Here is a 26650-nt window from a genome sequence, read left to right as displayed (position 1 = left end):
TAAATTAAGTTTGTATGAATCTCAAGAAACAGAAGAGAAAAATAACAATTAGCATGAAGCTCCCACAGTCAGTTCCAAAGTCTTGGTCTGGAAAATCCTGTATTACATTGAAAATAAAGACTCATTAATAAAATCCCTTCAAAAAAGACTGGCATAATTAATGTCACCATACACTCAAACTACCTGCAAGTCAAAGCTATTTTCACTGACCACTGCCCGGGAGAGAAGTTAACAGCATCATGACGGGGGTCAAATGTTAATTGCTAATAGCACCAACTTTAAGCCTGAGGACACGACCTCGACGCAAAATGAAAAAGTACAGTCACGTGCTCACAGTTGGTCAGTGTGTTACACACAGCAGTTTCAGCTTTATTTTCAGGTTGGCATAATTTATAAACTAACATTTAATGTTAGTGTTTTATGTTAAACTAGAACATTGTGAAGAGCCTACTTATGTCTGAAACAGCTAAAGACAGCATCACTGACTTGATCAGAGTGTGAAGATGAGACAAAGAATCAAATGGTGATGCATCAGGCTGATATAGTTTATAAGCATGTGAATGCACTCTATGTGTGAACACTCGAGATCAACAGAACATGATGCACTTAACCTGGAACGCTGAACAGGTTCCTGAAAACTGGAACAAACCAAAAGTGCTTATAAACATGTGACCTCATGGCCACCAAATCCTGCCTTTGTGTTTATTGGGTCAAGAAAGAGGATTTCTCTTTTACGTGGCTTCAGTACCTAAAAGACAGTTACTCATGACTTCAAACTTTGTCATTGCGAGTGATCATAAACAGACTTTTGAACACGTGTCACAAAAGTTTGAATACATCTCAGACACAGCAAATTTCTAACAGTTTGTATGTGTCAAAAAACTAAGACTTACACGCCGCTGGAAATGTTGCAGGCTTTGCACAGGTTTCTCATCACTCCAAGCTGAAGTAATTAGGGCAAACTGTACATGGAACGACCCCAGAGCTTTATGTCACGTATTCTGGAAACTACAAAGCAATGTTACCTTTAGCTTGGTGAGTTCGTCAAACAGACGGTCTTCTGTGACACTGCTAAGCTGCTAAGAACTGAAAATAGATTCTTCACACTACCTACAGAAAACGGTATGCTTTGACTTACAGTCTAAATTACTTTAAAACACTGAATAACTGTAAATAAGTTTTTGCAATCACTCACTTGGAAAAACCCCACGGCTTATCATTTCCAGGTGAACAGAGTTCCACAAACCTTCACTGTCATGCTCAGCATCAAAGTCTTCAGGGGGGGGGGGGGGGGGCTTTGAGGTCACTCACTACAATAAATGGACTCATTAGGAACATGCACGTAACATACTCCATGAACTATAAACACAAATGTGCATAACACTTACCTACCAAGCTGAACACCCCTTTTCTGTGTAAGTCCATGACTACCACAGGGGGGTGAAATCCACAGTTTATGCAGGTCTACATGTGATCTGTGTCAGTCACAGCCTCAAAATGGCAATAAGCATGAAATACGGTACGGATTGAGTCAATGATCCTTTACATGGTTCTGTAATATAATACAATATAATAACAATAGGGCAAAGAAGACTGTGATTAGGCACCAACACAACATTTTCATACACACAAAAGCATTTTTAAAGAAATCTTCAGGTGAATCTTCTGTGGTTTTGGTTACCTGGGGTGTTTGTACTCTTCTGTTTCATGGTTCATGTTCCTATGTTCTGTGTCCCCCAGTCTGTGTTAAGGTTGTGGGTTATGTCATTACATGTATGTGCTTCCTGTTTTACTTTGAAGATCCGTGTCTGATCTCAGTATGTTCAGTTTACTTTTCCCCTGTCTCGTCAGGTCAGATTACTCCCAGCTGTGCCCTCCTTTTGTGTCTCATTCCCTCGTTATCCTTCTGTGTATTTAAACCTCGTGTCTGCCTCTGTTAAGTGCTGGTTTGTCTGTGTTGTTCCCCTTGGTCTCCCGGCTTATGTCCTCGTACCGCCCTGCATCTTGGTTTCTGGTTAGTTTTTTCCAGTTTAGGTTTTCTTAGTTCATGCTCACCCTCGCCGTTTCTGTTTGTATCCACCTTTTCACCTGCACCAGAGCTGCTGCATTTTGGGTCCTCCTTTCCTCCAACACCACACGGCTCGCCTCGGCAGCCGTGACAGTCTCAGCTTCACAAAGACGTAGGACTTAAATTTGAGCACAACCGTAGAATAACTGCAGATCTCAGGGAAGAGCTCGAAAATAGCAGGAAAGACAACGCAGAACTCATGAAAACTGTGGAAAATAATCGGCGCCTACTTAAAGTAGGTTCGGATCTTGCCACAGCGGCCATTGTTGTTCCTGCAGCTTGCTGGGCCATCTCAAAGCTTTTCGGATGAAGTAAATGATCCCACAGAGCGGGGATCACTCATCAACGATTGTGGTAATTGTAGATGTGGGCCAGTTACCCTTTAAAAACAGAAATGTTTTCGGGCCACAGTCCACCTTCATCCTGGCGTTGAAGGAAAAGGGAGTTTTTCCTGCTCATAGGGGATCATTTGACTGTTGGGGTTAAATTTTTGGAATTCATTTAATTGGCTTGAACTGAAAGACCTAAAAATTCAGGTGAGGGTTTTACATAGTGGAGAGCACTACATTTGTTAACTGCACTTTTTTGTATTTGTAGTTTTTGTAGTGCTTCCTACTACAAAAACTACAAATAAAAACCTAGCAGTTAGCAGCAAATCAAAAAAAAAAGAAAAAAGAAAATCCACTACTGCTCTGTAAGTTTACTTCAATGAACAATTGTATGTTTTTGTGGTAGATTATAGATTGTCCAAATATGTCAGAGTTTTTAAATTAGCACTGCATGAGATTTGCTGTGGCACAGATCAGTTCGTGTGTTGATCTGAATCCTGTGATTTCCAGTCGTGATTTATTCCCAAGACAAAATCAAATCGTCCTCTGCTGCCGTGTTGTTGCACAATAAAAATGATGGAGGTGTCAGCCCTAGTTATTGTCTCAGATATGATGCTCATCTTATCCTATCTGATCTGTGTCTGTTGGATATGCATATCCACATAATTATGGATTATAGTGTGGATGCTGTAGGCACTATTGAGTTCCTGTTTCTCTTTCTACTTTATTTGTATTATTCAAGTTGCTTCCGTACGCTTTTTGGACTTGAACTACTAAAATTTTTGTGCGATTTTCACCATTCAAGTTTCACAATATTCCGCTATTTCTGGAGATGGGTGCTATGACTTCTGGTAGTTATGACTATTATATTTCTTAAAATATTAAGCTTTTTATGCAATTTTGTCCCATTTAAATGAATGGGAAATTTTTAAAAGTTCTGCCAAAACTTGCTGGTTTTTGAAACTTAACTACTTCCTCATACTTTCACGTAAAAACTCCATTCAAACTTTAAAATGTTCTCAAATTATTGGGCTATTCATGTATGATTCAGCTTTTTCATATCTTTTACTGTTTTTATGTAATTATGGTAATTTCTACCAAATAATATTTCTGCTAAATCATAGTAGCTGATTAGCTGACATGTGGATCCGAAGATCCACATTAGCCTACCTGGGGTTGAAAGTCTTGATAAATGCACGGCGTTTCGGCGGGTATACCGGCTTCCGCCAGTGTGACGCTTATTTTGAGCGATTAAAAAAATAATAGAATATAATTTTATTTTTATATTTCAATATCAAAATAATCTTCCAATTTAGAGCTACAAGTTAAAAAAGAACTAACATAAATAAAATACACTATAGCTAAATACTCCTAATTTATTTTCCCAAAACACGCGGAGCCGCACTATAAGGACTAAAGAGCCGCAGGTTGCTGTCTGTTAATGTCTGTAATATAAGTTCCGCCAGCAGAGGGCCCCGTGTCTTACGCATCAGTAGCCGACACCTCGCTAGCAGAAGAGTGGTGCCGAGCTGGTGCACCGAGTAGTTCCTGTTACTTGTTTGTCTGTTTTTACAGGTAAGCTCGGTTCCAAATAATACATATGTGATAGACAACAGAAGCAATCGAAAAGCTACAGAGCCAGTTCACGAGTTTAAGGGTTGATAACGATGAACCACCACCAGCTGTTGCTAAAAGCACCTTTGTTAGATAGCAAAGTATTTACATATAATTCTCCTGTTCATTGATCTGAGCATGCGCAGAATGATCCACAGCACTCCTTTGATCTTCTCAAACGATCATCGTGACGTCACGGTCGACATCACGTTCTCTGCCACACCCACCAAGACCTTAAATAGAGGATCTTGTTTAACAGTTTACATCAGAAAGAGCCAGTTGTTTTAGACAAAGCTACCCTTTGCATTTAAATCATTCAGAGATTTAACTTTTTGACACTTTTGAGCTTTAAACCTTTAAAGAAATGTCACAGGGAAGTGGAGATCAGTCAGACCCACTGCAGCGTACGAGAGATGAACTCAGGCATGAAAACGCACAACTCAGGGAAGGAAACGCACGACTCAGTGAAATGTGCATAGAATTCAGTCACAATGTCACACAACGCAGTCTAGAAAACACACGACTCAGTCGAGAAAACGCACAACTCCTGTTCATTGATCTGAGCATGCGCAGAATGATCCACAGCGCTCATTTTATCTTCTCAAAGGATCATCGTGACGTCACGGTCGACATCCCATTCTCTGCCACACCCACCAAGGGTTAGGGTTAAATAGAGGAGCTCCTTTAACAGTTTGGACAAAGCTAACTTTTGCATTTAAATACTTCAGAGAACGTATTTAACTTTTTTGACATTTGTTCGAGCTTTAAACCTTTAAAGGAATTGACGGAAGGGCACCACCAGGAGTGGAACCTGCGGCTTAATTTGACTCAACACGGGAAACCTCACCCGGCCCGGACACGGAAAGGATTGACAGATTGATAGCTCTTTCTCGATTCTGTGGGTGGTGGTGCATGCCCGTTCTTAGTTGGTGGAGCGATTTGTCTGGTTAATTCCGATAACGAACGAGACTCCGACATGCTAACTAGTTACTCGACCCCGTGCGGTCCGAGTCCAACTTCTTAGAGGGACAAGTGGCGTTCAGCCACACGAGATTGAGCAATAACAGGTCTGTGATGCCCTTAGATGTCCGGGGCTGCACGCGCGCCACACTGAGTGGATCAGCGTGTGTCTACCCTTCGCCGAGAGGCGTGGGTAACCCGTTGAACCCCACTCGTGATAGGGATTGGGGATTGCAATTATTTCCCATGAACGAGGAATTCCCAGTAAGCGCGGGTCATAAGCTCGCGTTGATTAAGTCCCTGCCCTTTGTACACACCGCCCGTCGCTACTACCGATTGGATGGTTTAGTGAGGTCCTCGGATCGGCCCCTGGCGGAGCGCCGAGAAGACGATCAAACTTGACTATTTAAAGAAATGTCACAGGGAACATTGAATAATCCATCTGGAAGCAGAGATCAGTCAGACCCACTGCAGCGTACGACATTTGAAGTTCTACGTGGTGTTATTAGACAAACCGCAGACCTCGTTGAATTTAACACACAACTCGGTCAAGAAAACACACCAGTCTGTCAGGGTCCTGAGTTGGAGTGACCCAGGGTCCCCGAGCAGTTATGAACTATATTGTGTTATGTATTTGTTATTCTATGCTTCTGTTTGGTGTTCCACTTATTGTGTGTGTAGACAGGGTGTCTGTATGTGTGCGTATATGTGTGTGGATGTCAAGCACCTGCAGGCCTGATGGGTGTGGTCCCACTAGAGGATTGGCCACGCCTGAAGCCCCACACACACCTGCTGCTGATCAGGCTCGTCGGGGAGCTATTTAAGAATCCGATTGAGCTCCCACCAACGCAGGATCATTGTGTGGGACTTCCTGTCAGTTCTCGAGCTGGTCTGTTTGTGAGTGTGAGCTTACCAGTGTAATTGAGGTTGCTAACGAGTTGGGAACACACGGGAATGTATTGTTGTGTATCAGTTTCGTCACTGTAAATAAACGCACTGTTTGCACACAAAGCTCCGCACCTGGGTCCTCATTCCCCTTCATCCCCACGGTCTGTGCTAAATACCGTATTTCTGCTAAATCATACTATTTCTGCTTAATTATAGTCTTTTTGTTAAATTATTCTATTTCTGTTACTTTATAGGATTTGTGATGAATACAGTATTTCTACAAAATCATAGTATTTTTGCTACTTTTAAATTTTTGTGCTAAGTACCGTATTTCTGCTAAAACATACTATTTCTGCTTAATTATAGTTGTTTTTGTTAAATTATTCTATTTCTGTTACTTTATAGGATTTGTGCTAAATATAGGATTTCTACTAAATTAAAGTATTTCTACCAAATCATAGTATTTCTGCTACTTTTTAATGCCTGTGTAAAATACTGTATTTCTGCTGAATAATAGTATTCCTGCTAAATCATAGCATTTCTGCTACTTTAAAATTTTTGTGCTAAATACCGTATTTCTGCTGAAACATACTATTTCTGCTTAATTATAGTGTTTTTGTTAAATTATTCTTATTCTGTTTCCTTAATAGGATTTGTGCTAAATATAGTATTTCTGCTAAATTAAAGTATTTCTACAAAATCATAGTATTCCTGCTAAATCATAGCATTTCTGCTACTTTAAAATTTTTGTGCTAAATACCGTATTTCTGCTGAAACATACTATTTCTGCTTAATTATAGTGTTTTTATTAAATTATTCTATTTCTGTTACACTTTATAGGATTTGTGCTAAATATAGTATTTCTACTTAATACAGTATTTCTGCTAAATCATGGAATTTCTGCTACTTTAAAATTTTTGTGCTAAATACCCTATTTCTGCTAAATCATACTATTTCTGCTTAATTATAGTGTTTCTGTTAAATTATACTATTTCTGTTACTTTATAGGATTTGTGCTAAATATAGTATTTCTACTAAATTAAAGTATTTCGACCAAATCATAGCATTTCTGCTACTTTTATATTTTTGTGCTTAATACCGTATTTCTGCTAAATCATACTACTTCTGCGTAATTATAGTTTCTGCCAAATCATAGCATTTCAGCTACTTTATAGGATTTTTGCTAAATATAGCATTTCTGCTAAATCATAGAATTTCTGCTATTTTTTAATTTTTGTGCTAAATACCGTATTTCTGCTAAATTATACTATTTCTGTTACTTTGTAGGATTTGTGCTAAATATAGTATTTCTGCTTAATTATAGTGTTTCTGCTAAATCATAGTATTTCTGCTACTTTAAAGGATTTGTGCTAAATACCGTATTTCTGCTAAATCATAGTATTTCAACCAAATCATAGTATTTCTGCCAAATAATAGTATTTCTGCTAAGTTATTACGTTTGTCTTAAGTCACAAAATTTTTCCTAACATTTTATGTTAACGCTCCATGTCATGACTTTGCAGACAGCCTGTGTCTCTTTCTGTGTGAGCTCTGACTGAGCAAGGGATGCAGCTGCATTGACAGGAACAACTACACAGCCTGATGAAGCAGACAGAAGCAGCAGCTCTGATTGGTGGATTCAAATTGAGCAAATCCAGGCTGTTTGACTGCCATAGATACAGCTGAAAACATAAAGCTGAAAATAGCTGAAGAAGCTGAAGTCAGTATTTGAAAAAGTTTTTGAACTTCTAATAACTTTACAGAAGCACCTCTTTGTGTGTGTGTGTTTATAATTTTGTGTTTCTGCCGGGTGTTCTTTCTTGTTTTTCTAAAGTTTGTGCCACTTTGCCTTAGTAGCGCAACAAGTAATTTTGAGTGAATTTTACCTTTGGTTAGCTTTTCCAGCTGGGAATATTGATTTTCCAATATTCCTGCTAAGTTACTTCTTTCCTACTCTATGAGGACTGGCACATTCAAATCGACATCTCAGGGCCTGCACGACTTCCCAGGAGCCAATCGTTTGTGAGGGCAGTATTGTGGAAATGACACAGTCTTCACCAGTGGGGATAGTTACAAAGCTTTCTTCGTTATGAATTAGTGATACATGTTTTTATTGAACATTTGAAGATAAAAAATAAAAAAAAACTCTTGTAGAGGACATGAAGTCAGAGATAGAAACGACAAGGAGCAGGTGCATCTAGTACAGGTAGAGCTGCTGCAAAAACCCACTGAGCCCAGCAGCCAGCGTAACAAATTCTGGATTTTTGGCTTTTAGTTAGCAGTTAGCATTAGCAGCACATGCTGCGCACTGTGACTCACAGACATGGTCCCAGGTCAGCCCTGACTTTGTGTTACACTAATCCTAAAGTAGTAATGGTATTTCTAACCACTGATATACCACAACTTTATCCTTTCAACAGCTTCTGAAAGTTAGGGGACCTAGTGTTGCAGCCCCTGGCCAGTGTTGCCAACTCCTCGGTTAGGAAAATCGCTATTGGCTTTCCTAAAAGTCTCTAGAAGTTGCTAAAAGACACCATCGCCTAATTTTTCCACGTTGTAGGTGAGAAAAAAAAAGAAGAGACATAAAGTGAGTAAAAAATGCCCTAAATGCATTTAGAAGTGACTTAGAACTACAAATTAAATTTTTTTTTAGTGATTATTGGTTTTTATTTGGGTTTTTTTTTATGTCACAATTCCATCCCTACTCCTTCATCTGTGTTGGACCGGCAAAAGTGACCCGAAATAGGCACTCTGGTGGAGTTACTTTGTGTGTGTGTGTGTTTTTAAACCTTGTGATCCACAAAACAACATAAGAGTAAAGGAAGAATTGACTGTGTTACAGTCAGTGTGGGAGCAGCGGCTTCGCTCATGCGCGGTTCATTTGCAGTTTGGACGCACAGGTGGGAACTAGTGATGGGATTTCCGGCTCTTTTTAGAGAACCGGCTTTTTCGGCTCGGCTCACTAAAAAGAGCCGGCTCTTTTGGCTCCCAACCGGCTCTTCAGGTTGTTTTGTTGCTTTAAATTATTTATTATTAACAATAATATAAAATTATGCACAAAAGGAGTTACTAATGGTAAACAAAAAAGTGGTTTTATTTATATATGTTTATATATAAATATATGTGGTGGCCCCTAGAGACAAAACACGTACAAACTCCAAAACACATTTTTAGCGTTAACTGAACTTCCAAAACAGAGCTACCTAGATCAGTTAAATTACACAATTGAAAGCATATGTGTATTGTTTGTGTATTTATACACAAGCACTCATTCAGATAATTTAAAACAAATGTTCATTTACCTGTTACTACCACACACCAAATCTGGTCGTTGGTACTTCCTGGCTTGTGTAGCCTCTAGGTAACAAAAGTTCAACACTGCGCACGAGCATCCTGGAGCACTTCTGTTGTCTTTTGTACGTGTTTTTAGTTTTTACGTGCTTCTGAGTTTTTCCTGTGTTTTGGAGTTTGTACGTGCTATGGAGTTTTTACGTTTTTTCGAGTTTTTCCGTGTTTTGGAGTTTGTACATGCTTTGTCTCTAGGGGCCACCGTAAATATACTTTTATTTATTCACTCCACATAAAATGTAATAAATAAATCATATAATACAAAAACCAACATTTCAACTTTTAACTATTTAAATTTTCAGCTTTTTCCTTTTACAAATTTAAAGTGAAACAACACAATATAATTAAATATAAATTAAAATATGAAAACAAAAAGAACATTCACCTTCTCTGTCATATGGGCCCGCATGAATAAACTTTCTGAATCCTTTATCATCTGCAACTGAAAATAGTTGTGGATGATTAGTATTAGTGATGTGCGGATTGATCCTGAAATATATCGATATTTTTTAGTAATTTAGGGTTAATTTGTAGTTTATCATTAACAGCAACGTAGTGGAAAGAAACTATAACATTCGGATTGTCTACATTCAAAGGATCTACTTGCTCTTCCGCCTTTCATAGTCATGTGCGAAATACGGCTGTATAAATGTCTCGCAGCCCCTTGGCGCGCGCACTCACAACAATGGCTGAGCCTAATTGTGCGGACGTATTTTACCTCCACAAACAGCTGAGACGTGGTTTGGATACATGTGGCAAAAAAGTGCTCCACGAGTGAGGTGTTGTGGCTATACTTTCCCAACCTTGAAACCTCAGAATTAGGGAGACAATCAAAAGGGCACATTTTACAGTGTTTATTTATCGGATAAAATACGTTAAATGTCACCATCACCGAAACAGCGGGGGAGTCCAAATTCAGAGGCTGCTTCCACCTGAGGACCCGCCCTTCGCGGTCTAAAGAAAGCCAGGTAGTACGTCACGAGTTCCCTCGATGGAGTGAAACTCTGCCGTCTGTTCCTTGCTATCTAAAATATAACCGGGCGCTGACGTAAACTCTCGACCGTCTCACACTTTCTTTAATTAGTTTTCTGTTTGATGTTTATTCAGCTGTGTGAAAACCCCGGAGGAACCCACCCGAGGGATTAATAAAGTTTAATTTAATCTAATCTAATAACTTTAATCTCAGCCAAACAGATTTACTCACGAACAAATAAAACACTGAAAAAGCCAAACAAGAACATTTTTAAGTTATCAAAGTGACTTATATATCATGTTTAACCCGAGTAGCGAAAGACCGCGGGGGTTTGAAGACGATGTGTCGGCTCAGATATTTGAAGTTTACACAGCTACATTCTCACCTGAAAATATGTCAAAAGTTGTTTTTTTCTTTTTGCGACCCAGAAAGAGAAATAAGAGTGATATTAAAACTAAGTAGCTGCCGCCATTGTTGGAAACTGGAATTGGCTCGGCGGCGCTATGAATTCTGCGATATGGTTTTTCAATTTTGTTGTCCAGGTGGAAATTCGGGAGAATGGTGGCTCCGGGATTCTCCCGGAAAAATCGAGAGGGTTGGCATGTATGGTTGTGGCAACATCACTAACCTTGTCAAACACCTCAGAGTAAATCATATCACAGAATATGACGAGTGTATGTTGAGACGAACTGAAGAGGAGGACAGGACAGGTGCTGCTAGGGCGAGACAGACGTCTCTCATGGAGTCCTTTAGTGCTGCAGGCAGGCAACGTGTTCAAATAGCGCACAACTTCAGTTTTTTTATTTCTATATGATGAGCTCTGCATTATTAAGTGATAAGAACAAGTAATCTGATGTCCTGTAATCATTATGACGCTATAATTTGAGATACAATAAATAAAATACGCTGTTTCCGGGCCGGCTAATAATAACGGTGACATTTAACCAGGGCTATGCAGAGAGGTTTAAAGGGGCAGGTGCTCAAAGTTAAAAAGGGGCACATTGAACCAGGCTGAATAACAACAACACACATTCATCAAGAATCTAATATGGGCAACAAGGCAAAGCAAACGTAGCCGATGCTTTACCTGATGGGTACAATGTTGCTGTTGAGGGTGCTGTGGATAGTGCTGGAGGGCAGGGCTGTGTTGATCTGAGACTGTAAACATTAAAAAGTCCATAGGAGAGATGGTAGCTGTGTCATGAGATAATAACAAAATGCAAAGATTGGTGACAGCGCTTGGAACCATAAGGCAACAAAAAACTGTGAGAAATAATTTAGGCTCTGCCTGTGAATCACTCTTTGCTTCTCTTCTTCCTTCCATCCCATCATTTCATATATCACTCTCCACTTGCTGTCTATCTGAGAACAAGGCACAACTTGCTATTGCAATAAACTATAATCTAATTATCCACACCTAACAACTCCAGCACTTAATCTAAAATAAAATGATGACAGAAAAATGTTATAGCACTGCCTTTAGTAGCCTCACACAGCTCTGCTGTTTCCTCCTCATGTCCTTACCAGGCATGTCTGGACAATGTTATATCATGAGTAATATTTTTTTTAAAAATCCATCTAAATAAAACACACACATGCACGCACACACAATGACATTTTAGACCTCCTTCAGAATACTGTATATACTATGGGCATCATGGTGCTGATCCAGAATCCTTACATTATTATTTATTACTAGAGCTACAATAATAAAGCAATGAGGAGGGGGAAGTAATAAATATGAAATAATGTATTTATGATGAGGGCAGCACGGTGGCACAGTGGTTAGCACTGTTGCCGCACAGCAAGAAGGTCCTGAGTTCAATTCCAACATCAGGCCGGGGTCTTTCTGTGTGGAGTTTGCATGTTCTCCCCGTGTTTGTGTGGGTTCTCTCCGGGTACTCCGGCTTCCTCCCACCGTCCAAAGACATGCAGCTTGAGGGGATAGGTTAATTGGATAATCCAAATTGCCACTAGGTGTGAATGTGAGTGCAAATGGTTGTTTGTCCCTGTGTGTCGGCCCTGCGACAGACTGGCGACCTGTCCAGGGTGTACCCCGCCTCTCGCCCTATGACAGCTGGGATAGGCTCCAGCGCCCCCCGCGACCCTGAAAAGGGTAAGCGGAAGGATGGATGGAAGGTATTTATGATGATTCCATTTGTTTCACTATCCACTCTGTGCAGGGCAAAGCTTATTACATGTTTAAACTGTAGAGATACAATCATTTTACTGCTGTAAAATCCCAATTTTGTCTTATTTAAAATATAAATCTAATATAATCTGCTTCTTAATGCATGTTCTTTAAAATACAGCGTGTGTTTTAATATATTGTAATAATGCATAATTATGTGGACATGCATATTAGATCGTTTTTTAGTGAAATATAATCCCTCCAGAAAGGCAGGAAAAGCCCGGAAACTTACTTTAAAACGAAATATGTTCCCTAAAACGGTGACAGAGCTACAGACCCATGACAGCCTTACACAGGTAGCCAGCAGCTATGACCAGCACTACCTGTGCAGTTAATAAAAGGACAGGTAATGTTTGTCGCGCTGTTGCACACACAGCACGCTCGTTTGTTTCAGTTCGTCAGTTGCAACAAGACAGCTTACCAACGTGTACGTAATAAGCTAATACTCCTGGGTGCTACACACTACAGTGTACGCTGTACACCTACTTACTGGTTGTGTCGCATCAGTCTGTGTCTCTGAGTTAACTTGTGTTTCTCCTGCAGCTCCGGACCACTAAAAATACGCGTGCTCTTTGTGAGTAAGTAACTTGTCTTCACTATGTTCCTATATACAGTGTGGTGCAAAAGTTTGGGCAACCTTATTAATAGTCATTATTTTCCTTTATGAATCGCTGTTACAGTAAAAAAATGTCACTTGCATATATCATATAGGAGACACACGCATTGATATACACTAAATATTTATTTCATGTCTCTTTTTTTGTGTTGCCAATTTATGCACCTGCTTGATTTAGTTTAAACAGTTATTGCACACTTTCTGTAAATCCAGTGAACTTCATTTCACTTCTCAAATATCACTGTGTGTGTCTCCTATATGATATATTTAACTGACAATTTTTATTGTGACAACCAATGATTTGTACAGGAAAATAATTACTTTTCACAATGTTGCCCAAACTTTTGCATCACACTGTATTAGTATGTTTTGTCATTAGTATAATATGAAATAAATTCTACTTGTGTCAAGTCAGGTGCCAATATTTGCTGTGTAGTAGAACTGAGACATTTGTCATTATAAATGTTTATTTGAAAAAATATATAAATTCAGTAACAAAAACATTCAACATAAATATATGAAATTTAACTATTTACAGAGAGACAGGAATAAAAAGGACCCAGCTTGGAGTGGAAGAGCCTCAGGGAGAAGGAGGAGAAAAATGAGAACATTGTTTCTGCCCTGGAGAGCTGCTGCCTCATCAGAAAACTACTGATCATTAGGGTCCAATGTTTCCAAATTTAACACACCTATGCTGTTTTCAAAAGCTAATTTATAAATTTGAAATTTCACGAATTCTCGTGTCTGAGGCGGCATGCTCTCCAGAGCAGGAACAAGGCTGAGGAGAAAATGCTCTGTTGGAGATGGGCGTGGCCTCTTTAGGGACTCAGGATGGCCAGCTCCACCGCCGATGGACCGTCCTGGGACCCGTCTCTCGCCCGCCTTCGAGCTGTCCTCCTCTGTGGGCCTGTAAAACACAGCACAAAACAACACAAAGAAATGAGAAGGAGGCTGCTACTAGATTTTCATTTTCAAAATTGAAAAAAACCAGGATATAAACAGATTGGTTGTAGATATTTAGTCAAGGTGATCACAAGGAAATCCAAGCAAATAAAAAGCTGTCAGTGCTTGATGTTCATACCTGCGGGTGCAGCAGCAGGAGTGGAGGGACCAGGGACTGGGGAGCCAGGAGAAGCAACAGGGGAGGACTCTGCATGATTACTTGACTCTATCAAGACAATATTAAATGTTAACAGGTTGAAGACAATAATCATAGAGAATATTATATTATTATATACTTATTATTATATACAGTGGTCTCCCATTTATTGCAGCACATGAACAGTAGTCACAGTTCTTACAAGTTGATTCTCAAAGTGCAAACCTTTGTCGATTTTAAAACGTAAAAGTATTATGCCGCGCTTTTTCTCCGTCTGCGGCGCCACTTTCGTGCGCCTTTTTCGCTCCCGGTGCAGGTGTCTATTTCCGAATGAGGGTCATAGTTATGGGTGTTTTTGTGCTGTTTTTTCTATTGGACGTGATGGTTATCAAAACCAAACATGATAAGTTTGACAAGCGCAGGAGACACGACACGGAGGAGATTTGTCATTTGGGCTGCAGAATGCAATGCGCATTGTTGAAAGCTGTACGGTGCAATAAAAAAAATCAGCGAAAAGGCGAAGCGGTGACGGATGAACAGCGGGACTACTTTATACTGTTTATTAATAAACAAAATATATTCCTGTATGACAACACGCATAAATTAACTGCCTACATTAATTCATTGTAAACATACCTTCTGACTGACACTCCCCTGCTGCCTCTTCGGGCTGTCCCTGGTCCTCGGGGGAGAAGTTCCCCACGGTCTGCACCATATTTCCGCTAGTCTCCCGCGGGGTGAGGAAGGAGTCCAGAAACCCCATGACCGCGAAGAACTTCCATCTCCTCTCCGATCCTGCTGCAGACCCACTCCTCTTCTCCTTCTCTGTCCTCTTCTCCTTATTATAGGTGTCCCTGAGGCTCTTCCACTTTCTCCTGCAGATGTCCTCTGAATAAACGCATTATCTTGTTAGCGGAAAGGTATTTGTACATCAGTGGGAAAATAGCGGGACAGTAGGTGGGCTTGCTAGCTTTTGCGCGGCTTCATCGGGTCAGTCTGAAAATTAAAAAGAAGAATTTATGAACTTACCAGGTTGTCCGATCTCCTCACTTATGTGTCTCCAAGCTAGGTCCTTTTTATTCCTGTCTCGGTAGCAGTAGCAGCTAGCATCATACAGCTCGGGGTGATTAGCCACAGCACTGATTAGCTTTTCCTCCATACTGAATGAAGAATGGAGGGCTTTGGCTGGATCTGCCCCTTTGACCAAGGTCAGAGCCACGTCACCAGGCTCCTGATTGGTTGTCGCGGCGCGATTTGACGCTGGAGTTCAGTTCTTTCAACTGAGCGGTAGACACGAAATGCGCATATGCACAAAATGCAACACAAAAACTCACGCGCCTGGCTTTTTTCGCAAGTCAAACACGCCACACGCGCTACACTGACGCGCATTTCAGGCGTTTTCGCGACGCTTCTGCTTCCGAATTTTTGCGGGACCGCAATCGTGTGTCATCGCGCTTTTCCATTGACTTTACATGTAAACCTGACGCTCGCGTCCATCGTGTTCGGTGTGAACACACCGTTAAGCACAAGACTCGCGTGCGGAGTGAAGCGGAAAAAAAGTGCGAGAGAGAGGGTGAGAGAAAGAAAAAAAAAAACCACGGCTCGCGTCGTTCACGTCAAAGACCCGGCTCTAAGAGCCATTTCGTTCACAACCGACACATCACTAGTGGGAACATTTCCTGTCCTGATAGCAGTGAGCGCTTTGGTGTGGGCGAGGTGCCCACGGCAGCACTGCTGCTTGGTGAGAAGAGCGATACGCCCTTTCACATCAAAACGTTGTCATAAATAAGTCTCCAATAACACCAGAAAAAGTCACCAGATTTGTCGCTAGTTGCTTTTTAGAAAAAAAGTCACTAAAGGGCTCTGAAAACTCACTAAATAAGTAGGCAACACTGCCCCTGGTGTGTGCGCTCACAACAATCCCATATGGAAAAGAAATAGTAAAAACTTATATGATTTACTCATCAAAGTGGCCACTTTCTTATTACTTTCATATATTGTTTTAGTAAGTATCCAAAACATACAAGTTTCATTTATATAATTTTTCAAGGGATCTTATATCTGTTTTCACTCTTGTATGTAGACCGATACAAACTTTATAAGATTTATAAATATCTTTTCCATATGGGATGGCTGAGCCTAAACGGAGTCATGTGAGGATGCATTTTACCTCCACAAACAGCCAAGACGCGATTTGCATGTTTACATGTGGCAAGACAGTGAGGTGCTGTGGCAACATCACTACCCTCGTCAAACACCTCAGAGTAAATCATATCACAGAATATGACGAGCTTATGTTGAGGCGAACTGAAGCGGAGGAGAGGACAGGTGCTGCCAGGGTGAGACACACGTCTGTCGCAGAGTCCTTCAGTGCTGCAGGCAACGTGTTCAAATAGTGCACAACTTCAGGTTTTTTATTTCTATGTGATAATTCTGCATCATTAAGCTATAAGAACAAATAGTCTGATGTCCTGTAATCATTATGAAGCTATTATTATATTGTTTGTTTGCATCCATGTTTGTACACGTTGTTTTCTGGACATGTCTTATGTGTCACTGAGTTACTGAGTGTGTTTCCATATTTGTAAACATTGTTAGGCATGTCAGTTTTGCCTTACCCTTGTGTATTTGCTGGCTTTTCCTTCTGGCTTTTCTAATGTTTCTGCCAATTGTTCACAGTTGAAAAACTAGTAGTTTTGAGAAAACTTTTTTCTGCTGGCCATTTTGCTTTTCTAAAATGTCTGCTTAAGTTATTACTTTTCTGCTAAATCATAGTATTTCTGCTACTATATTACATTTCTACTAAGTTCTACTAAGAGTTTCTATTTCTAAATTATACTACTGTTCTACTGTTACACCATTTCTTCCAAGTTTTCATGTTTGTGCTAAATATGAACATTTCTGCTGAATTACAATACTTCTGCTATGTTGTTATGTTTCAAATTCAAATTTTATTTGTCACACACACACACAACACAGTATGACATGGGGGTGAAATGCTTGTAGCTGTACAATGCCCGACCATTAAATAACACAAAAATGTTTTACAGTATTTACAATTTACAGGTTACTACAAAATTTACAAATTAACTTAGAAATTTACAGTAAAAAAATGTGCAAATAGCAGAAAGAGATTATAAGGATTATAAATTATAGGAAATGTGTGGTGGTGCATGTGGTGATGTGATGTGTGGGAGAGTCCGGTCCTACACCTGGTTCAGGGTCCGAATAGCCTGGGGGAAGAAGCTCCTCCTCATTCTCTCTGTTTTGGCCTTAAGGGAGCGGAAGCGCTTCCCAGACCTCAGCAGTGAGAAGAGAGTTTCTGCTAAGTTATTACCTTTTTTCTAAGTTGTTATGCTTCTGTAAAATTATTAAAAGTTCAACTACTTTTCAAATAATGACTTCAGCTTCTTCAGCTGTTTTCAGCAGACAGCTTCAGCTTTAAAGCATCCACACAGCATTTTTGCAGGAAATGCAAATTTTTCTAGTTATAATTATGATATTTAATAAACACACACTGTATTTTAAAGAACACACATTAAGAAACCAATTGTATTAAATTTTTATTTCAAATATATTTCATTATATTTTCTGTCATCATTTTATTATAGATTAAGTGCAAGAGTTGTTAAGTGTGGATACGCAGCCCTGCCCTCCTGCACTATCAGCAGTGGGAGCAGCAGAAACCCCTCAACAGCAACATTTTACCCCATCAGGTAAAACATAGGCTATGTTTGCTTTGCCTTATTGCCACCTCACAACAGTGATATAGTATGATGCAATCCCATATTAGATACTTGATGAATGTGTGTTGTTGTTATTCAGCCTGGTTCAATGTGCCCCTTTTTAACTTGAGCACCCGCCCCTTTAAACATCTCTGCATGGCCCTGACCAGGAGGGGAGAGAGACACACAAACAACGAGCGCTCCCGTCCATTATTCTTGCTAATGTGACAAGCTGCAAGCCTGCATCAACCACTTCCGTGAGTACAGAACTTTCTGGCTTTTATGGAATCGTGGTTAAACAACAGCGACGACAACAGCACGCTACACACTTTTCACCACGCCTTCATCGACAGAGACCGTGAATGCACTGGGAAGCAACATGGCGGCAGCTGGTGCCCTACAATCACCGTGAGGGCTGTTTCCCTGTGTCCCTACTACCTCCTCAGAGAATTCCCACAGCTTTTCATCATCTTGGCCCTGACAACATCAGCAATCGTTTGATCTATAGTGTTACATCATATTCTATAAGGATGTTATGTGTTTGTAGACTTTCTGCCCAGTTTGACCCATTTAGCAGACGTCAGCCTGTTTAAGGCTCTGATGTCTATTCTGTGTGACTTACAGCAGTTATGACATGGTCTGATTTTCTCACCCAATAAAGGAATATTTCATATATCAGTCTACTCTTCATTCTATCAGACACAGTTATCACAGCTCGTACATTTGCTTTATACACATATGTAAGCATTGAGCCAAATGTAATAATGCCAACGTATTAAACGAACAATATTTGTCTCTTATATATAACACATCTGTATACACACTCACAGATACTCGTCTTTGAGTGAAGATTTAAGGTGATAGGACATATAAACAACTGTTCAAGCTCACTGCTGTAATATATCATAATAATCTGACTATAACTTTAATATTGGCCATATTATATTTACATTACCACAGTGAGATGACTTTAGTCTCATGACCAACATCAGCTAATTGTTATTTACTAGCTAATCTTAAATGACTGTTCAGCACAGGAATGAAGCCCAACAATCATGTTTTACGGTCCTTTGGTCTCAAATGAACAAAACATGTTCTCCTTCGTTTCTGTCACACAAAGCTGTATGACACGTTTCTCGCGGTTAGTATCATGGTTGCTAGGCAACCTGAGCAGCGCGACGAAGGCAAGACCGTCCTATTTCACAAGCCTCTCACTTCCGCACTTCTCATACTTATAGTACGCACCGTGCGTAGTGCGCGTACTTCAAGCGTGCAGACCCTGAATTGGGACACAGCCTAGTGGTGCCGAGCTGGCGCACCGAGTAGTTCCTGTTACCTGCTGTGTGTCTGTTTTTACAGGTAAGCTGGGTTCCAAATAATACATATGTGATAGACAACAGTAGCAATCGAAAAGCTAGAGAGCCAGTTCACGAGTTTAAGGGTTGATAACGACGAACCACCACCAGCTGTTGCTAAAAGCACCTTTGTTAGCTAGCAAAGTATTTACAAATAGTTCTCCCGTTCATTGATCTGAGCATGCGCAGAATGATCCACAGCGCTCCTTTGATCTTCTCGAACGATCATCGTGACGTCACGGCGACATCACAATGATCCTTTGAGAAGATCAAAGGATCATTGTTTTGTCACAGCGACATCGCATTCTCTGCCACGCCCACCGAGTCTATAAATAGGAGCTCGTTCAACAGTTTACAGCAGAAAGAGCCAGTTGTTTGAGACACAGCTACCCTTTGACACCCTTGAGCCTTAAACCTTTACAAAAATGTCACAGGGAGATCGGTCAAACCCACTGCAGCGTACGAGAGAGCAACTCCGGCATCAAAACGCACGACTCATTGAACAAAACACACGACTCATCGAAGAACTTGCACGAGTGACTGAAATGTGCACAGAATTCAGTCACGATGTCACACAACTCGATCAAGAAAACGCACAACTCAAGCTAGAAAACGCACAACTCAGTCAAAACTACATAGAACTCAGTCAAGAATACACACAACAGAGGCAAGAGATGGCAGAACTCAGACAAACTGTGGAAAATCTTCAGCGCCCAGCGGTACGGGAACAAGAGACAACAGAAAGAGAATCGCCTGGTTCGTGTGGTGTAAACCTACTTAAAGTAGGTTTAACTGTTGCCGGATGTGCCATTGCGTTTCCTGCAGCTTCCTGGGTCGCCTCTAAGATTTTCAGCTGAAGCGAATGTCCCGCTCTGTGGGGTCTGCCTCGAGGCCGGCGTCCATCTGGGTCGATCCTTAATAGTCGTTTTTGCTGAGTTCTCATTGCTTCGAATCACGTGTCCATACCACCTCAGGCGGGATTCGAGCATCTTTTGAACTCGAGCCACAGTCCACCGACCTGTCATAAATATGCTGTGCTCTCCTTTATGTTTGATTTAATTTTGCCCCTCACCCCCCAACCAGTCATGGCAGAAGACCGCCCCTCCCTGAGCCTGGTTCTGCCAGAGGTTCCTTCCTGTTAAAAGGGAGTTTTTCCTCTCCACCGTTGCCAGAGTGCTTGCTCATAGGGGATCATTTGATTGTTGGGGCTGAATTTTTGGATTTCATTTAATTGGCTTAAACTGAAAAATCTAAAAATTCATGTGAGGGCTTCACATAGTGGAGAGCACTACATTTGCTAACTGCTCTTTGTTTATTTGTAGATTTTGTAGTTCTTCCTACTACAAAAACTACAAATGAAAACAAGGCAGTTAGCAGCAAATGAAAATAAATAAAACACTTAAAAAAATCTGCTACTGCTCTGTGTGTTTACTTCAGTGAACACTTGTATGTTTTTGTGTTAGAAGATTATAGATTGTCCAAAATGTCCTACAGCCTGCCAGAGTACGAAATGAGGATAAAACAGGAAGTTTGACAGCAGTGAGTTCCTGCAGCGACCTCTCGTTTCTCTCCTCAGTGCTGCATGTTCGTGAACGTGAGCCTGGACGCGAAGGACGCGGTGAAAACTCTGAGCGCTGCAGTTCGGCTCCACCATACGGCAGGTGTCGCTCAGCAAAGCGATGCAGAAAAACAACAGAAACACCAAATAGGACAGATGTTTCAGTCACGAGACGTCCCTGGGCTTTCTGAGGGGACAACAACAACAATAATAACAACAATGTGCAGTAAAACATACACTCATTCTTTTCATTTATTAAGTTCCTGTGTTGTGTTGTTTGTGTTGTGCGTAGTGCCGACGCGGGACAGTTTGCAATTGTGTAGTGCTGTTGTTCTAAGTGTGACTGTGCAATGACAATAAAGAGTCTCTCGTCTCATCTTGACGATGAGCTCGTCCACCACAGCACTGAATCCAGCTCAGTTACAAGTTACAAAAGAAAATCATTTTTACTCGAGTACTAAAATTCATATTCAAGAAAACGCATGTTTCAGCTTCATTGCACGAGGCAGAGCAATTACGTTTCAGCGGACATCATGGCGTCCGCGTGTCCAGCTGTGGAGAGGACTCTTCTTTTGCCTTTCTTATCTTTACTAAGTAGAGACGTACAGGAAATAGTTGAGAGGGAAAGGGCCGGACTCAAACCCGTGCCGCTGCGTTCCAGCCATGTGGGATGTGGTCACCATGAGCTGAGCTCAGCCGACGTCAGAGACGCCTTTGAGTCAAACGTATGACACGTGTCCGTCTGTGGTCCTAGCTGCTGCCTCCTCGCTCCTTCAGCAGCTGCTTGAGGACACTGGACTGTTTCAGCGCTCTCAGGTTAGAGATGTCCTCCGCGATGACCGGGATCTCCTCGCCGCGATGCTCCTCGTCACCGTCGCCTTCCTCGCTGTCAGAGAGCGTGCACAGGAGAGCGTCGTTCTCGTACGTGGGGAAGTAATACCTGCGGAGCGAGACGACGTTTAGTGCTCAGGCTCAAATTAGTCCCAAAAAGGACGCCATTTTCCTCAGCTGATAAAGATACTCCAAATGAAGTGTAAACATCTGTGGCGTTGACCACGTTCATCAGCAGCTGTACGCCAGCTTTAAAGCCCGCGCTCTCATTGGTTAATTCTGCAGGCGCTTCCTTAAACCTACTGCGGCTGGTCCCAGGCGGACATCTCTGGCAGTTTCATCACGTGACCTTCAGCCGCGATGTGACGCAGGGCGTCCGCCCGGCAGTCGAACATCCGCGTGCAGCCGTAGCAGCGGCTCTGATGGATCTGCCGCCGGATGAAGTTCACCAGTTTGACCTGCTGGTAGAACTTGAGGTCTGAGGGAGGACAGAACATTAGAAACACTCAGAAGGAAGAAATAGAAGCAAACTGCGCTCGAATTACCACGGCGATTTCACCCACTGAGCTCGGTCTTAAGGAGGTGGAGGTCGAAGCCGTGAGCCTCCTGCAAACACAAAACAGAAAGATGTCAGGGTCACGCACGCGACGCCCGTTACAGACTTCATAAATAACAAAACCAGAAAGCAGAGAGAAACTTTTCTGCCTCTCAGGTAAACTCGTCACTCGTGAGCACAAACTTAGAGTCACGTTTGGGAAACTGGTTCTGACTTTAAACCAGAACGTTTAATCAACGACAAAATCGGACTGCAGTCGACGTCCAATCCTAGATTTATTTATTGTTCACGAGTGTTAAGTCTAATTGTTGAATGTTGTCATCGTGTTTCTTAAATTTGTACGGTCTGAGTTCAACCTATAGGATCAAGACGTTCCTTTGTCTCTGACCTCTCCAGCCACTCTGTGCTGGGGGAGCTTTTATTGCAGATGCATCCTGACAGATCTGTTGTGAGCTTCCTGCTTTTATCACACACAGACACACACACACACGTCTTAGAACCATTGGGGGGTTTTACAGTGGGAGGTGCTTGTGTTGTATTGTGTATTGTAACTGCCATGTCAATAAATAGCTACGGGGGAAGCTGCTCTTTGAAGGACTTCGGGCCTGAGACAGGACAGGGGCGTGGGCTCCAAGAGCTGGTTCTTGACCAAAGACTTCCCTCGTTAGCGAGTGAAAAACCGGTTGAAGATGTTCTGTTATGTCTTGTTTCCTTCATGATGAATAAGTCTCTAAACTAGCGGGGCCTGTGGAAACACAGACCCAACAACGAGGAAACATTTTTATTTGCTCGTTAAAGGTTTGACAATCATGTATTTATTTGGAAACTTTTCAAAATAAAAGGCGCTTCATTTTAAAAGCTCTTCAGCTTCGGTCCGTCTGTGTGTGAGGGCACTTTCTGAGTAAAATCCATGTTTTGTGCGAACGATGGATTCATATGTTTGCAGAGACCTCAGGAAGCAGATCGTTTCCTGTTAGTGTGCACTGTCTCCGTTCTCCCAGAAGCCTTTGCAGAATCGTTTCAGGGATGAAAAGCAGAAAACGATATTTTCCTTCTCTGAAACTTCTACGTTCCCGTACCTTCATATGCGCGTAGATCTGCTCCAACGTCTCCGATTGGTGATCACAGAACAGACACACTGCAGAGACCGGATGAGCCTGCCAGTCCGACCAATCACTGCGGACGATACAGAGATGACACGAGCAGACATTTACACAGGATCAGAGGAGGACTAGGAAGTGGACTTGATTGAAACTTTTGCATCCAGGCTGACACAGTAAATAAGAATATTATCAGGAGGGACAATCCAAGGTTCAGTATCTGGGATCGAGCCGGGGATCAAACCTCCAACCTTTCGCTGCACCTCCTGATCCACAGCTACCCCGAGCTCACAGCACCTGGTTCAGCACCTGGTTAGCGCTGGAGATCAATTTTTCCTCATGTGATCCTTCAGCGTGGTTTTATCTCGAAACGTTTTCTCGCAGTACAGACACTGCAGACTGAAGCGAGGGGAGCAAAATGAAAAGGCGCGCGAAACAAAACTTAACGCTGTGAATAAAAAGCAACGATTAGCGTACCTGTCCAGTTTGTCCTGCAGCGTGTCGAGGAACTCGCTGCAGTAGACGATGTTGTCCGGCAGTCCGATGCTGAAGGAATGCTCTCTGGCCATGTGGTTCAGCAGAGACGACCTGGAAACAGCACGTGGAGCCATTTTTAATAAACAAAAGAAAACATCAGCTGACATCATCACTGTTAGCACTGCGCTGCAGTCCTTTGGGCTTCGTCCAGAAGTTCCCATTTGGACAAGACTTCAAGATCCACGCAGCGTGCCCATAGTGGCAGACAGAGGGAAGCAGCCTCTCTCGCCATGGGCCGCTGCATGTCCAAATGTGAGGAGACCCGGAGCGGACGCGGGTTATGTCTCTCGGCGTCCTCCCGCAAGAAGCTGGAGGTGGTGCCTGTGCAGAGGGAGGCCGAGCATCTGCGAACCAACACAGTGACTGAAAATGGATGGATGGAAGCTTAACTGGAGGTAAGACACAGATCCACACAAGAACTGTGGTAAACACCAGTGAGTCACACCTTCATGCCATTCATGAACCAGCGCACACCTGCACAGGTCTCAGACCTGACCCTTAGCAGGAGAGGAAGAAGGGTGAGGAGCTGCACTGGTCTCAGATCAGCTTCTTGGTTCAGGCTCAGACATGTCACTGAATGATGTTTATGGAATTATGGGTCAAAGCAGCTTTTTGGGGGTTGGATCATAAGAGATGACTACAGGAAGCAAAGAAGCTTTTAGTCACATGATTTCAGGAAGCTCTACCTTCTGTCTGCTTTAATCTAACACACGTGAGGTTTCCAGGACTGATGGGAATCCCGCGGCGCGTTACCTGTTTCCCGGGAACTCTTCGCTGCAGAACATGCAGAGACGATGGAAGCTGCTGTCGTCTCGCTCCTTCTGCTGCTGCTCCAGGACCTCCTCCTGTGGGAGCACAGAAGAAGAGCTCAGAGGAATTCTTCAGAAAACTACCTCAGAGTGCTCAGATATTTAAAGTGCAGAGGTTACAACGACACAAAGCGTGTCAAATCACTCAAATCTGCAATTTTTCTGATTTTTCCTGATTTTCAGACTTTGCCTCAAAATAAAGTTTAAAAGAAACGAAACTTCCAGCAGCACAAGATTCACTCAGGATGCTCCGAGTGTCACGTCTCCTCACCAGTCGTTTCTGCTGCAGCTTCTCTCGGAGAACTCTGTCTTCTGGAAGGACGTCACACAGCAGGAAGTAGTCCTCCTGCTTCTCTGTCAGGTCAGCGAGGAAGAAGACAGAGTCCTCCGAGTGTCACGTCTCCTCACCAGTCGTTTCTGCTGCAGCTTCTCTCGGAGGACTCTGTCTTCTGGAAGGACGTCACACAGCAGGAAGTAGTCCTCCTGCTTCTCTGTCAGGTCAGCGAGGAAGAAGAGTTTTTAATGAGTCATTAATCAGAGCTGGAGGAAGTGTGCGTGGTTCACTTTGAAAGGTCAGGTCCTCTGTGGGTTTGAGTGAACTCACCGACTGGGCCCGTGGAGTTGGTTTTGATGACGCTGCAGAAATCTGTGAGCGGCTGCTCGAGGAATCTGCCCTTCCAGTACAGCAAGTACCTGATGGAGGAAACTCGTCAGTAAAAACCGACTCACAGCCAGGTTTACCGGCGCACAGAAACACTTCGTCACGGTTCATAAAAGCAGCACACTAACAGGCGTGGACATGCTGGACTTGTTGTATATATTTATACTTGTAAGGTAAGGGTTTCCCCCCATCACCCCAAATAATTACAGGAAGTCTTTGGTGAAATGATCGAGTTCCAAATGCTAAAAACATCCAAACGTGTTCCCGAGAGTTAAACGAGTGAGCCGGAGCATGTGTGGCTCGTACTTTGGGACGTCGGCGATGACAAGCTTGTGCTCCATCAGCAGGTGTCTGAGGAGGACGTCTTTCCGCGGTGGTGGGACGGACTCAGAGCAGAACAGGCAGACCAGCGGCTCGGAGCCGGGACATTGAACACCGGAGGGCTGGAGGTGTCAGCCGGCTGATCGGGGAAACACAGCGGCTCCAGAATGCTGTCCTTACCTGAGAAAGCAGAAGAGAGACTACACCTTATATACCACACACACTCTACTCCAGACCAGGTGAGTCAAAACCAAGCGGAAGCGAGAATGTACAGCCTGGCATGAAGAAGCATTTCCCTCTGATCTACAAAAATCTGTCTGTATACAATTATTTTCATCACCCGTGGGGACAAAACTATGATCTAAAAGTAAAAAAATAAATAAATTAATGAATTAAATAACTCATTAATCGAACTCAGACTTTACACGCTGTTAAATCCTGAATAAACTTCACAGCTGTCAGACTGAGTACTGACTGAATATAGAGATTGCTGTATAATCACAGTTAGCAGCCCAGCTATTTCCTAGCCTGCTAGCTTAGCCGGGCGGGTTCCCGCCTGCTTTTCTGATTTTTTTTAGCCTTTTTTCTGCTGATTGTGGATTCCCACAGACTCGGAGAGTCACCGACACCCAAACCTTTGCACGCAGACCACCAGATATCAGCATTAAAGCCGCGGACACGTTTAAAAAGTCACACTTACCGTCTTTACTCGGCTCGCTGGCGGCCATGTCTGGTGTCACGTGGTGCAAATAACACAAATCGAACCAATCGGAGGCCGTAAAATGCCAACGAAGCGCCTTCGCGGACCCCCGGTAAAACACGAATTAGAAAAGGTGCATTCAAGTGGTTCAAGGAAATATAAAAACTCAAGTTTCGATAGCTGAAGGTTAATTAATGTGAATGAAGTTGACTAACATGTAACGTTGGACGTTGTTGCATATATATAGCAAAGAATATAAATCACATGAACACTCAGATCCTCAAGATATACCTGAGCGTGTTCTCTGAACATGAAAGTTTAGTGTTCATAAATACCCATTTATTAACATTACATTAGCATATGTGTCCTCCCCTCTATTACAAATTTTTAAATGAAACGTTATTTGTGAAT

The 26650-nt window shown here is 42.2% G+C and overlaps 2 protein-coding genes and 1 pseudogene across 3 annotated transcripts; 1 reads left to right on the top strand and 2 right to left on the bottom strand.

Annotated features, from left to right (window-relative positions):
* Positions 1–4697: 4697 nt before the first annotated feature.
* On the top strand, positions 4698–5414 carry LOC146666894 (18S ribosomal RNA; annotated as a pseudogene; the record flags this gene model as incomplete).
* An 8087-nt stretch (positions 5415–13501) lies between these two features.
* Positions 13502–15649, bottom strand: LOC146666893 (uncharacterized). Its single transcript, XM_085411451.1, has 4 exons — positions 15116–15649; positions 14723–14974; positions 14069–14155; positions 13502–13894 (listed from the first exon to the last, which is right to left on the bottom strand). The coding sequence occupies exons 1-4, from the start codon at positions 15243–15245 to the stop codon at positions 13806–13808; spliced, it is 558 nt and encodes a 185-aa protein (XP_085267577.1). The 5' UTR covers positions 15246–15649; the 3' UTR covers positions 13502–13805.
* Positions 15650–20958: 5309 nt separating this feature from the next.
* LOC146666892 (zinc finger protein 277-like) lies at positions 20959–25654 on the bottom strand. Of its 2 annotated transcripts, none has more exons than XM_085415022.1 (9): positions 25525–25654; positions 25162–25250; positions 24966–25048; positions 24502–24593; positions 23689–23799; positions 23191–23287; positions 22119–22161; positions 21859–22033; positions 20959–21664 (listed from the first exon to the last, which is right to left on the bottom strand). In XM_085415022.1, the coding sequence occupies exons 1-9, from the start codon at positions 25557–25559 to the stop codon at positions 21475–21477; spliced, it is 915 nt and encodes a 304-aa protein (XP_085271148.1). In that variant the 5' UTR covers positions 25560–25654; the 3' UTR covers positions 20959–21474. The 2 variants fall into 2 exon arrangements, with proteins under 2 accessions (XP_085271148.1, XP_085271149.1); XM_085415023.1 differs by lacking the exon at positions 24966–25048 and adding an exon at positions 24829–24911.
* Between the last annotated feature and the right edge of the window lie 996 nt (positions 25655–26650).

This window comes from Rhamphochromis longiceps, linkage group LG7, assembly GCF_057381845.1.
Source record: "Rhamphochromis longiceps isolate RC_006_pf linkage group LG7, R_longiceps_female_GT1.1, whole genome shotgun sequence".
Classification (NCBI taxonomy): Eukaryota; Metazoa; Chordata; class Actinopteri; order Cichliformes; family Cichlidae; genus Rhamphochromis; species Rhamphochromis longiceps.
The sequence above is the reverse complement of the archived record's forward strand: the minus strand, read 5'-3'. Positions and strand labels throughout refer to the sequence as shown.